Raw genomic sequence first — 12416 nt, 5'->3', positions numbered from 1 at the left:
GATAATAATAATAATAAAAAAACATCGGTATTTATTAAAGTAAATCAGTATAGCTATAAATATTTTAAGGTCTTAAAAAATTTACTCACGAACACGTTACTAAAGCAAGGTACTTGAAGCAGTTACAAATCCAATTGATTTATATGAAATGCGTTGTCATGATTCGTCGAGGATCTATAAAGGAACACGCGTTCATCCTCTCCACTCTCTCCGAGTAAATTCAATTCTCCGATATTCGTCACCCACTGAGTATCTGGCAGCAGTGGTGTATCAACCGGATGATTCTCTGAAACATCGCATCGTAAGATCGATCAGAAAAGTAAATTCATGATTTTCGGTAAAACCGTTCGCTTTTTTCAATCTAGCGAAAACTGACCAATTTCTGGCTTTTCTTTCGACATACTCTCATCTTCGTTCAGTATTTCTAGTTTCGCTAATTTTACGCTGTCTAAAAAGTCTTTGTCGCAGACGGAAGGAAAGCATCCAAAAACACGTTCCATTCCGTGAATAAGTTTGACAAGTCTCGGTAACTCCTTCGGTAAACGGAATCTCTTCAGGTGCCTCGTTTCCTCGGGTACATCGTCGAATTTGCAATACGGTAAGTCTACGACATAATACCTCTTGCCTTTTTCACCAATATTTTCTTTGATCAATCTCAGGAGATAACTGTCGGTGTTCTGACAAATGGTCGACACTGCAGGTTTCTTAATTGGCGGAGACGTTACGATAAGAACGACGTTTGCACTTTGGAAAGCAGCGTTACACCATTCTTTTGAATCCTACGTTCGATATGGGAAATCGTAAAATTGTAATTTTTATTACTGCCACGACAATACCAGTTACTCGATCTCGCTTTTGATATACTAACTTTTCCTGAAGTATCCGTAAAATCTGGTTCATCTATCATAGCGTTAATATGGCAATATCTCAAATATTTAGCCAATTCGATCATCACGTTATTATGCGATTGACGGCTCGGTAAATATACCAATAAACACTTTGGTTTCTCTCTTCTTTTCAATGCTACTGCAAAGATACACGAGACAAGAATAGTTTCATTTAATTTCAAAGAAAAATTAAAACATTCGCTTGGTGATATACGGTATTACGTCTTTACCCTTTTGATACAATTTGTAAAGATGATACAGCACGTACAGTATCACCGGTGGTATCCACACCGTACTGATAATCATAATTATAAGACGATGAGATGTTTTTCCTGTAAAAGTATAAAACTCGATGCACCCACCGTGAGTATAAATGACTTACTTATACATATACATATAGATCTATCATTGTTATATCTCACGTTTAACGATGCAGGGTGTAGTATTGTTTGCGCATCCATATTCCCCACAGTCCGAATGTACGGGAGAAACTTTGAAATAAAATGCACCAGCAAGACCGGTAAAATTATACGTAATATCCTCGTTGTCCGACGCGGATAACAGACCCGCGTACAACACGGAATTGGTGTCATTGTTTATCCACCAAATTCTGTATTGGCTTACATTATACGTTTCCGGTAAAGGCTGAACGTGCAACAAAAAATACGGTTCATGGGTCTTATCGATATAGACAAACGGCACGTATTCCTTTATGCTTACGTTTTCTTCTAAAACGAAACAAATTCGAACGACATTAAATCTGCAACACGTTTCATCCTTAACACCTATCTTTTATGCTCACCAATATATTTATGCCTAGGTACTGTGAAAATGTATTGTTTGCTATATTTGTACCCATTTCTATTAACAACATATTCTAACTGATAAGGAAGAGTTTCGTATACTATATCAGCAAACGGACAAGACACGTATAATTCCCTCGGAGCAGGGTCAGATTTATTCTTGTAAAGCTGTACGTGTCTACAGGCTGACTGATTTTCATCCATTAAATTTTGATAACGCGTAAACAAACCTGTTTCATAGTATGTATGCGCGTTTAGTTCTACGTAATAAACTATGCTACCCATCGATTCTTACCATTGAAATCTATGTCGGTAATGCTTAAATTAAATGCTGTTACTTTCTTGTCGTCTTCCTTGTACACGTACGCGCGTAAAGTAAATTTTGCCGTTGCATTTTCCGGAGGTTTGCGATTCACGTCGGCGATCCTGATTTTGGTACAATCTACAAAACCAAAGATAGATTTAAACATGATCAATAAGAAGTAAAAATTGTATACATATCGTATATGAAAAAATGAAAACCATACCTTCACCCTTTTCAACTACCGTCAATAAGCATTGTGCTCCAACCGTCGTAGTAATATTGGTCTGTAAAAGTATATAAATGGATGATCGTTTAGCAAATAAGATCACGTATGTATTTATATTATATATACATACATACATACAACTGTTACATGAACAAGATTAATACTTACCAGGTGTTTACAGTGATCTGAAAAACAACGGAAACCGGTGACGTTTCCATCGTAAAAACAAAAAAGTATCACAAGACTTACGAGTCTTTTCATCATAAGGTTATATATAGTTATGAATCAACCACAACAATCGAATGTAAATCGTATCACAGTCACCATATTTATCGTGCACAGAATATTAACAACTGACGACAAATGCTTCGACTCTTTCACGATGCAACACCACATTTAATCGAAACTTTTTTTCTTATTGTAAAGCACCGTTGTCAGAGATATAATAAATGCGTATGTAGGGCGAAAATGGCCACACCAACACGACGCCTTATATCACGTAAAAAGTAGTAAGTATTGCGGAGGGAAAGCACGAGAGGTAAGTAGATCAATCGATAAGCCGGCAACTAGTTTCCGCTGTTTTTTAATAGATGACGCCTAACCTAGTTTCGATAAATCGGTCGGTTAGTCGTTTTTGCAGTTTCAGCCGTCTTTGTATAGATCGCGCAATGGTCCAATTTTTTAATTACTTTTTGCGGGTAATTTGATTTTGAAATTATACGATGTATAATTATATTCTTGGTCCTTATCGTAATAATTTTGTCAGAAAGGGCAAAGATGAGTGAATAACGAGTATAAATAAACTTTGTCGTCTTTATTAGACAATAAAAATAAGAAGAGAAATTGAAAGGAGATAAGGAATAACGTTGAATATACGTACATACAATATGATAAACGATAAAAATCATCGGTGGTCTCTAGACATTTTCTCCGTACGGAGTGAAGTGTTTTTTCAGACCTTCCCAACACCTGTAATAATCATCGTCCAATTTGTTGGAAACTTTCGCTGCCCATTCGGTTATCGCCAAACTGTACGACGTCTCAAACATAAAAGCTTGAGTTCCATCTGCGATGCGTTCGGGTTTAAGCTCAGAATTCGAGGCGGTTTCGAAACAACGCGTATCCGGTCCATGAGGCGTCATAATAGAGTGCAACGATGCACCGCCTGGATGAAAGCTATCCTCTTTAGCTTCGTATCGTCCCTTAATCAGGCCCATAAACTCGCTCATACAATTTCCTGAAGATCGAAACGCATCGATTCATTGACTCGTATGTACCTATAGGGTTCCGTCTTAAGATAATCGTAGAAATTTTAAATCGTCATCTATTGCAGGTGCACGTGATAGGTCAGAATAAAAGTGGTAGGTGTCGCACGAAAGGAAAGGCAATAGAAAACTGATAGAAAAAGGAAAAGTTGATCGATATCGTCGGAGAAAATTCCGAGTTTTCACCGGTATCTCGGTTAAGCGATTTTTAGAAGCGGTCTAGCATGACGAAATAGGTATCGAGCAACGGATCAGATTGGAAAAGCAAATGGATGGGAATGACGGATGTAATTACGTGGTGTTATTTCGTTTTTCAACGAGGAAAGCGAGAATCGAGAAACGAAAAGAAAAGGAAAGGGAAATATTTGCACGAGAACACTCTGGAAATTTCTCTGGAAAGTTGAATCGTTTTAATTTTATCTCCGTTTGTCAAAAAATATTTGCTACTTACGGTGATAATACGGGGGACGAAAAGTGTGCTCCTGCACGGACCATCGAGGAGGGAATATCACAAAATCGGCCGCCGCGGTGCCAGCTTTTCCCGATGGACACGTCAAAACGGTGAAGATCGAAGGATCCTATGCAGAATGAGAACGGAAACGATCTTCTGTTTCTTTTGTTCTCATTGTCAGTTTCGAAAGTCATGCAAGTCATTTATGTGCAGGTACTTACACAATGATCGAAGGAAACCGTATTGATGACCATGAATTTGTCGAGGTCGTATTTGTAGGGGACGTAATTTCCGTGCCAGGCTACCACGTCGAACGGACTGTGGTCTTGTTTCGCGACGTACAGCTTGCCGTGATACTTACACACAATCTCGTAATCGACTTCTCGATCTTCGTAAACAGCGACTGGCGTTTGAAAATCTCGCGGGTTCGCCAAACCGTTCGCTCCTGTTGGAGAATATCTCATTCAGTTTCCGTAGAGGAGGAAAAAGAAAGAAATTATTACCTATCGGACCCAATTCTGGAAGCTGGAAGTGATCGTCAAACACCTCCAAGATGTATCCACGGGACGGTCCGAAAACGGTAACGTTGAATCGCATACCTTGTTGAATTACGCATATCTCGTTCGGTTCACAACGAATTTTCCCAAATTCCGTGGTTATCACCAATGCGCCTAATTGAGGCACTGCAACAACCATAATTCTTTCGATTCCATTCCATTCGATTCTACACAAAGTTTTTCACTCACGAGTCGTTGGTAAACGAACCGATAAGGAAATCTCCGTCCGCGTTGTATAAAGCCTTATCTCTCATGGAGGCGTTGCAGAGGTAGACGTGAATCGCGACACCCTGTCGAGTACGAAAATCACCGGCACCGCATAGAGTGTGCAAACCATCAACGAAATCTACCTCGGCAGCTTGTCTGCTCGGCACGTCGAACGGTTTCCATCTTAGCTGAAACACAGAATCGACAGCGTCGAAAGAAAAAGACGAAGCAAGAGGAGGAGGAGGAGGAGGAGGAGACAAACGTACTACATATGTACATATGTAGGTAAGTAGATACCTGGTTCGGCATCTGAGGAATCGCGTCCCAATCGTAGACGAGACGAGTGTTAGCGTTGATGGGCGCGAACGGTTTGTGTACGACGGACGGTCTGATTCGATAGAGCCAAGAACGTTTGTTTTGAGACCGTGGAGCTGCGAGTAGATCGTAATGATCGTAAATTGAAATTTCCTATTCACGAGAGAGGTACATATATAAGCTTACCAGTGAACGCTGTACCGGACAACTGTTCGGCGTACAGCCCGTAAGGACATTTTTGGGGATTGTTTTGACCGTCGGGCAGAGCAGCTGGGCAACGTTCGTCTTCGGTAGAAAACTCACAGCCAAAGCCTGTCAGATACTGAAACGACAGGGTGTTGTAAATTGTTAAGTATTATAAGAGCATGGATAAAACGTCTCGAAAGGGGTCGTGTCACGTACCTTGAATTCCGTTTTCATCGCGCCTTCGACGTGTCACAGAACACACACGAGATTTCTGGGTGGCTGTAATCTTTTATATATACCCCAACGACACTGGCCGTCCTTAGAAGACACGTAATCGCAAAGAGATCGTCATTATGCAAAGAACGTGTTTACCCGTTTTACTATGATATCGACCAATCGCTTTGCCGTGCATACGAAGGCGCGACTCATTAAAACGTCCATTCGACGTTCGTTTCAAAGCCAGAAATTCCACGCGTGCTATGAAAATTTATCGCTGTATCACGTTCTCAAGGCGAGCCTCTCAGCTATATTCCCCCCGTAGGACATTTTGCGTTTCATTGCTTTTTTTTCTTCGACCCGAATTAATTATTATTAGAGGGCTCGGCCGATGATGCTCGACGAATCAGCAATGCTCGATACTCGACGCTCTTCTCCTTCTCCTTCTCCTTCTCCTTTTTTTCGCGTTCCACGCGAATCAATTATAATATTATAAAAAAAGGTAAACAGAGAAATAAAGTGAAATATTTGGAAGTGGAGGTGAAGGTGGAGGTGGAGGTGTTCTTCCGCCCAAAGTTCGTCAACCGATCCTCGCGTCGCGTGGTCACCTTCTCAAAGATTTGTCGAGAAAATTTCCATCGAAAACAAGTATCATCGAGCAATTTACAAGTTATATTAAAGAATAAAAACACGCTCCCTCGAATAATGATTCACGGATCGTTATATTAATCGTAACGAAACGGAACGGAACAGAACGAATAGTGGGGGAAAGAGCTGTTCTAATCACGATTCATTTCTCACCACGTAAACACGATCCATGTTTTTCTTGGACACCAAACGGGTGATATGCAAACGACGTTGCAAAACCTTCGCGTTTCGTAACAACGATCTTTTTTTGTTCATCGGGTCAGAGACCCGAGTCACCGATCGACGATAAAAAATCGAAAATCGAAAATCGTAAATCGTAAATCGTAAAGTGAAAATTGAAAAGCAGTGATCGAGATAGAAAGGTGACAGCTATAACGTGATAGTTTTACTATCGGTGATATGTAATAAAAGAGGGTAAAGTTGGCCTTTCGCTTGGCAAAACCGGTCCTTGATCGGTAACCACGAGCACGATGAACGTTCAAGAAAATGTCAACGTCGATCGAATGACTGTCGTGACGAATCATCGAATAGGGGAAAAAGAATTGGAAGAAGGAACAGAGCTAATTACGCGTAATTGACCGGATTGCGTCGCGGTGCGACACGGTGCGACGCAACAACACCAGGAACGGACGAGAAGAAGGGAAAACGTAGGAAAAGAGTAGGGGCCTTTTACAGTTAAGAGAGATTTACACGGAGGAATCCTTTTCTCAACAACGAAGCAACCTTTCTTCTGCATCCTACTTGACGAAACGACTAACGGGGATCGCAAACGAGCGCGAGCGCCAGAGTCGACGCGGTGTTCGAAGCTATATAGTTCTTCGATATCTTGTCGAGAGCATGTTTCGCTCTACCTAAAGGACGAAAACGATAACGATAACGATAACGATAACGATAACGATCCTTGCAATGCGTTTGCGCTCCTTCCACAACTATCGGTCCAGTTTACTAGTTTCCGGTTAAAGCTTGACACGAATGCTCGCGGAATCGAGTCTATCGCGATTCAGCGAACCTCGACGGACCACCACGTTCAGCGAAATACGAGGAGGATCAGGAAGGAAAGGTAGGCAAACGGGGAGAAAGGAAGCCAGTTAGCTGGCTGTCGCTCGAAACAGGTGGGTCCGAACCGAACCGAGCCGAGTCGAGTCGAGTCGAATCGAATCGAATCGAATCGAATCGAATCGAGTCTCGGTCTGCCGCTTACCGCGCGCGGATCGAGTTCGTTGTCCAACCGGTCCGGTCCGGTCCGGTCTCTCTCGGCGCTTGTTGCTTTCGGCCACGAGGAAAAGTTACACTCGACTATCCGAAATATGTATATATAAAGCAGTCGGTTATCGAACCGTTAGACCGACTAACAGTTTTACACCAGTTTCCTTCGACTCCGCGCGTCCACGCAGACTCGCCAACGATCACGAATGGTGCGGGCTTGAAATCCGTCAAATTTTTCGGGAAAAACAAATGGTAGGCAAACATTGCCAGCTGATAAACTGATCCTTTGGAAGCTCACAAGACGTTTCTCACCGTAATAGGAGCAACGATCGTCGGCTCGACGAATATTTTTTGCATGGGTGTACATACACGTAAGTGAAACGAAATTAAACGACCATCCGTGAATGAACCAGCAATTCGACGTGTTTTTGCAAACGAGATCGGTGAAAGGCGAGCAAAGGGTATATTAGAACGGTCGTTGTTACAGAATGTTATCCTAACGTTCAGACCGATCGACAGGTTGGATCGTACGAATCGAGAAAAATCGGAGCAAAAGTCGTAGCGGAACCTTTCCGTTCTATTTACTGAATCACGGTGCGCGCATACACCTTCCATATGCGTCGATCCTTGAAGATCGATTCTAGAGATTGTTCTTTACGTTGAACGGAATCTTTTACGAGTAGGTACATATATCACGCGTTACGATTATCCTTCACCCGGTTATTCGCACAGCATGTCGTTGCGACGCGTTCGATCTAACGCTACCGGATAAACGGTCGAGCGATATAAAAAGGAGTAACGTTGGGAAGCGTCGATAATCGATTTTAATCGCGGAATCGACATTGAAACGTGAGCTAAAGTAGTAGTTGTTGGAAAGTATTAGCGCGGTTGGGAAAGGCTCGATTCTCTCTGGATAAGGGTAACTCGGCCGTATCGGTTCGAGAATCGCAACCCGTTTTCTCCGTATGCGCGCGATCACCGCACCGACCGAAAGAGAACGGAGAACGGAGAACGGAGAACGGAGAACGGAGAACGGAGAACGGTGCGGTCAGGCCGCGTGGAAACAGCGCCTTCTGTTTCACGGTCCAGACTTACGGCGAACAAAGCTTTTAAACGAGTTGACACGAATTTCGTGAGGCTCACTTACGAAATCCCTGTGCGCGCGAACATCCGCAACCGTGCATAACCGGTGACCCTGTTGCAATCGCGATTACGTTCGTCGCTTCATCGCGGCGTTTATCTCGGCTTTCATTCCTCCTTCCGTGTAGAAAGTTACCGTGTTTTATCGTGTTGGAATTATGATTGTTTCGATAACGAACACAGATTAACAGAGAAACGCGATGTGCCGTAGGAAAAGAAGGAAGAATACCGGAAAATGGCCAGGGATCGTTCTGATTCGGAATATTCGGAGAATATGAGCGACGCGACGAGCTGCAGTTGCACGACGGGTTCCGTCGACAAGGCTAGTACTAGTAGAGGCAGAGGGTCGAATGGGGCGCGGGTTACGGCTTTCTTCGGAGGAGAGACTCGTTGCTCGCGGAGTGAAAAATTTCCGATCGACCGAGTTCGCAACGACGACGAGGCGACGAACGGTACACGAGCTCCGAGCGGGCGCGAGTCACTCTTCCGGAAGAGCGTGCGAGAGGTATGCGAGACGGCGCGGTGCGGTATACGATAATGGTCGCTGGTGCTCTACTGGTTTCAGTGCTCGTTACGCGGCTGCGGCATGTTTCAAGAACCGTTTTTCCTCCATCCGCCCGGCTCTAGGCCTCGCGATGGAATCTACATAAACCCCATGTCCGCGTACATCGGTGAGCCTGCTAAGCCAAAAGACACCGAGTCCTTCTACCTGCACAGTCCTCACGATCTCGTCTACACCAGGATCACGCGGTTGTTCGCCGACACGGACAAGCATCGCCACTTTGAGAAGAAAGACGAACCTTTGACTGGTAAGAGTCAAGACTCGGCTCCTCGCCGAGTATCGCGATTTTAAATATCGCGGCACTTGATCTTTTCTACCGGTCGATTACAGTGAAAGTGGACGTGCACATCAACAATGGACTCCTCGATCGACCATCCAGCGGAAACGGTTACGCGGTCAAGTCGGATATGGTTCGCGAGTCATCCGAGCACGCGTACGAACAAATCTGCCTACGCCAGGAATCAGAAGCTGCCGGTGTACCAGCTGCGCTTGCCCAAAAGAAATTGTCCGACAACGCATCCGACGGCAGGTACGAATAAAACGATATCGTTCTCTCTCTCTCTTTCTCTCTCTCTCTGCAAAAGACAGATTTCGCTGACGCGAGAGTCAGCTCGATTTGACCAGCTCGATTTCTCGAACGTGTTACGATTAAAAGAACAGAGTAGAGAAGCTCGAGGCAAATCGCGATCAGTATAAAAATGAATTTCAGCCGCTGCCGGAAAGCCGATCGAAGATACAGCAGATCGAGTAGCGCTAGCGAGTCGTCGAACGCGAGCAGCGAGATTCCTTGCTTCTCCTCGAGCGCGTCCACTCCGTCGTTGTCGCGAAACAGCAGCAACGAACGAATCGGTAAGAACGCGAAAAACGCGTTATCGAATCGTCGCCGAGCTAACGAGACGTCGCGGTTCGATTTTCAGAGAAAAAAGACTCGACGAGTTCCCAAGTAGAAAGCGAAAAGGAGATCAAACCGGTCAGCAACGGAGCTAGGTAAGTAGGTCGAGCGATAAGCGAGCGCGACCACCGCGACCACCGCGACGGTTCGCTTATAATCCGATTCGATCTTGCCCGATTGAACAAATTCTCCTCTCCTCTGCTCGCGACTGTTGCGCTCTCGCGATGATAATAGTAGAACCGAAACGGCGAACCGTCGACGAACCTGTATCCATCGTTTCGTACGAAGAAAATTTCATCATCTCGCGATATCCCCTTCCATCCTGCGTGTTTCTCAGTTTCGCTAAGCCACCGCCACCACCGCCACCACCTCCACCGCCAGACAAAGAAGACGTCGTGGTGCTGTTGGTGAACGTTGGCCGGGATGAGAAGAAGGACAACGGTGCTGAGGCGAGCAACCGAGATGCAAGAAACGAGACCGGCCTCTTCGTATCCGCAGGTAATCCAGTTTGAACAATCGATTAGTCAGTCGATTGTTCGACTTAACCAGTGGCAATAATAACGACAATAATTAAGCCGCCGCTGAATCGCGTAGACTACCACTTACTAGACCATAGCGCTCATCGGGCATATAATACACTTACCTGGATTTCACTTGCCCGACCTACTGCGATTCCTTCTCCCTACCGCTTCTGTTTCGGAACAGCGACCAACAAGTCCGACGTATCCTGCGGCGAGCATCGCCAGCCGGAAGTGCCTCCTGCCAGTCCAGCTGCAGACACCGAGGAAATTAAGGCGAGTCAAACGTCGCATCTGGTGAACAAACATATGGTGCTGCCGTTCATACCTCCCAAGTTCACCAACGCGGACTCCAACACTTTGCTCAAACCGTCCGAGTACCTAAAAAGCATCTGCAAAGCTTCCTCGAAGAATAGCCTGTCGAAAGCAAGGTCGGTCACTCGATGTTCGTCATTTTTTTCTCGCGTAACTATAAAACCTGGAGGTTCGGGGTAACCGTAGACTACCGTAGGTCGGTGGACAATTTGGACATACAGAGCAGAAGATACGATCGAAGGGAAATTAGCTCGAGATCGGAACGGCGACAGGACGAGGAGGAGGAGGAGGAAGAGGAGGAGGTGGGGGAGGAGGGGGAAGAGGAAGAGGAAGAGGAGGAGCAAGCGGAAGAAGAGGGAGAGGAGGGAAGAAGATCTATATCGGGCCCTCCACCACCGCCGCTGTCCCCGCTTCAAAAGTTACGACGAAACGGCGAGAACTTTGCTGCTTCCGTCAACAACAACAACGCCAACAACGCCAACACGGAACCGGAATCCCCGAAAAACCCCCAACCTCTGGCCACTATCAGCATTCAAGACCTAACCAGTATCCAGCTGCGAAGAACCAGCGCGAAAATGAACGCGACCAAAACATTTTCCGCGCCACCGCCGCGAAGCGTGTCTATGACGAACGGTACGTATCTCGCACCCTCCTACCCAACGGTATATTCACACCTCCTCCTCCGCGTTCTCTTCAGTTTCAGAGTCGTTCTTCGTCCAGAAGACCGATTTGATCGCGGAGCTGAAGCGAACCAAGGACATTCCAGGAATCAAGAAGCTTAAAGTGGAAATGGCTCAAGTGGAGAAAACGCAAGAGCAGAATCTCATATCGGAGATCAACAAGGCTTTCAACGTTTCAAATTTTGTCGATCAGGTAAGTTCTTCTTTTTCTTTTTCTTTTTCTTTTTCTTTTTCTTTCTCTTCCTTTCGAGCTAATCCACACTATTATCGGTCTCTGTCGTTTCAGATTCCGGAGAAGGATAGTTCCGGCAACCTGATACCGATATGGAAACGTCAAATGTTGGCACGAAAGGCTGCCGAGCGAGCAAAGAAAGAGTTGGAGGAACAGATTGCCAGAGAGAACGAGGAGAGACGACAAAAGGCAATTCCTGCTTGGAAGAGACAACTCCTTGCGAAGAAGGATAACGAGGAAAAAAGGTTGCTCTCGATATTCGGAATCCACGATGGCGATGATCTGTTTCCGGTGAAAAATCGGAATAATTGTTTTCTATCTTCTTACAGACTGAATCAAGCACACGTGGTGGTGGCAGCGGTGCAACCGGTGCCAGCGGCATCAGCGGCATCAGCGACATCAGCGGCACCAACGGTCAAACTTGATGCCACCTTATCACCGAAAGTAGATGCGCAACGACAAGAGAAAGCAGAGGACAAGACAGAAAGCGAAGAGAATAACGCCAACGACGCGGACGATGACGGTCCGATCATACCCTGGCGAGCACAACTTCGGAAAACCAACAGCAAGCTCAGCATTTTGGATTAATATTTCCGAAGCGAACGTCGTCGTCGTCGTCGTCGTCGTCGTCGTCGTCGTCGTCGTGACCAACGCGAATGAAACACAGAATGTACATAGAATCCAGTAAAATTTCTACCAATCAGTCCCCTCAACTATCTTTTTACATAAAGCTCTACTTATCGAACAATAATTTGCCTAGTAACTCGGTAGATACGCGTAATACGTCCTATATGTTTGTTAATGGT

The 12416-nt window shown here is 45.1% G+C and overlaps 3 protein-coding genes across 10 annotated transcripts; 1 reads left to right on the top strand and 2 right to left on the bottom strand.

The window, feature by feature from the left end:
• Positions 1-11: 11 nt before the first annotated feature.
• LOC114877607 lies at positions 12-2921 on the bottom strand. Of its 3 annotated transcripts, none has more exons than XM_029190396.2 (9): positions 2389-2921; positions 2218-2278; positions 1986-2132; positions 1690-1920; positions 1310-1615; positions 1118-1219; positions 869-1026; positions 377-779; positions 12-286 (listed from the first exon to the last, which is right to left on the bottom strand). In XM_029190396.2, exons 1-9 carry the CDS (start codon positions 2482-2484, stop codon positions 123-125), a joined length of 1668 nt encoding a protein of 555 aa, XP_029046229.2. In that variant the 5' UTR covers positions 2485-2921; the 3' UTR covers positions 12-122. The 3 variants fall into 3 exon arrangements, with proteins under 3 accessions (XP_029046229.2, XP_046144269.1, XP_029046232.2); XM_046288313.1 differs by having other exon boundaries at positions 869-1023; XM_029190399.2 differs by lacking the exon at positions 1690-1920.
• A 98-nt stretch (positions 2922-3019) lies between these two features.
• Positions 3020-5539, bottom strand: LOC114877609 (homogentisate 1,2-dioxygenase). The gene is made up of 8 exons (XM_029190401.2): positions 5418-5539; positions 5202-5337; positions 4998-5131; positions 4702-4888; positions 4440-4619; positions 4158-4381; positions 3937-4063; positions 3020-3457 (listed from the first exon to the last, which is right to left on the bottom strand). Exons 1-8 carry the CDS (start codon positions 5433-5435, stop codon positions 3138-3140), a joined length of 1326 nt encoding a protein of 441 aa, XP_029046234.1. The 5' UTR covers positions 5436-5539; the 3' UTR covers positions 3020-3137.
• Positions 4920-12316, top strand: LOC114877605 (uncharacterized ENTR1 family protein). 6 transcript variants are annotated; one of them, XM_029190391.2, is made up of 12 exons: positions 5692-7125; positions 8623-8916; positions 8977-9220; positions 9304-9502; positions 9683-9822; positions 9891-9960; positions 10203-10363; positions 10571-10814; positions 10895-11331; positions 11396-11571; positions 11665-11855; positions 11940-12316. In XM_029190391.2, exons 2-12 carry the CDS (start codon positions 8647-8649, stop codon positions 12196-12198), a joined length of 2391 nt encoding a protein of 796 aa, XP_029046224.2. In that variant the 5' UTR covers positions 5692-7125; positions 8623-8646; the 3' UTR covers positions 12199-12316. The 6 variants fall into 6 exon arrangements, with proteins under 6 accessions (XP_029046228.2, XP_029046224.2, XP_029046227.2 ...); XM_029190390.2 differs by lacking the exon at positions 5692-7125 and adding an exon at positions 7146-7642; XM_029190392.2 differs by lacking the exon at positions 5692-7125 and adding an exon at positions 7148-7642 and having other exon boundaries at positions 8623-8733.
• Positions 12317-12416: the final 100 nt, after the last annotated feature.

The sequence above is a fragment of the Osmia bicornis genome, chromosome 12 (assembly GCF_907164935.1).
Source record: "Osmia bicornis bicornis chromosome 12, iOsmBic2.1, whole genome shotgun sequence".
Classification (NCBI taxonomy): Eukaryota; Metazoa; Arthropoda; class Insecta; order Hymenoptera; family Megachilidae; genus Osmia; species Osmia bicornis.
The sequence above is the reverse complement of the archived record's forward strand: the minus strand, read 5'-3'. Positions and strand labels throughout refer to the sequence as shown.

Bases quoted from the DNA above. Each gene is read 5' to 3' on its own strand.
- LOC114877607 (XM_029190396.2), bottom strand. From the start codon at position 2,484: ATGATGAAAAGACTCGTAAGTCTTGTGATACTTTTTTGTTTTTACGAT. The intron at 2,279-2,388 runs GTAAGTATTAAT...ATACTTTTACAG, and splicing joins CAGATCACTGTAAACACCTG to ACCAATATTACTACGACGGT. The intron at 1,220-1,309 runs GTGAGATATAAC...ATACTTTTACAG, and splicing joins TACACCCTGCATCGTTAAAC to GAAAAACATCTCATCGTCTT.
- LOC114877609 (XM_029190401.2), bottom strand. The intron at 4,889-4,997 runs GTATCTACTTAC...TCTGTGTTTCAG, and splicing joins TTCCTCAGATGCCGAACCAG to CTAAGATGGAAACCGTTCGA. The intron at 4,064-4,157 runs GTAAGTACCTGC...CATTCTGCATAG, and splicing joins CGGTTTCCTTCGATCATTGT to GATCCTTCGATCTTCACCGT.
- LOC114877605 (XM_029190391.2), top strand. From the start codon at position 8,647: ATGGCCAGGGATCGTTCTGATTCGGAATATTCGGAGAATATGAGCGAC. The intron at 10,815-10,894 runs GTCGGTCACTCG...AGACTACCGTAG, and splicing joins AATAGCCTGTCGAAAGCAAG to GTCGGTGGACAATTTGGACA. The intron at 11,332-11,395 runs GTACGTATCTCG...CGTTCTCTTCAG, and splicing joins AAGCGTGTCTATGACGAACG to TTTCAGAGTCGTTCTTCGTC.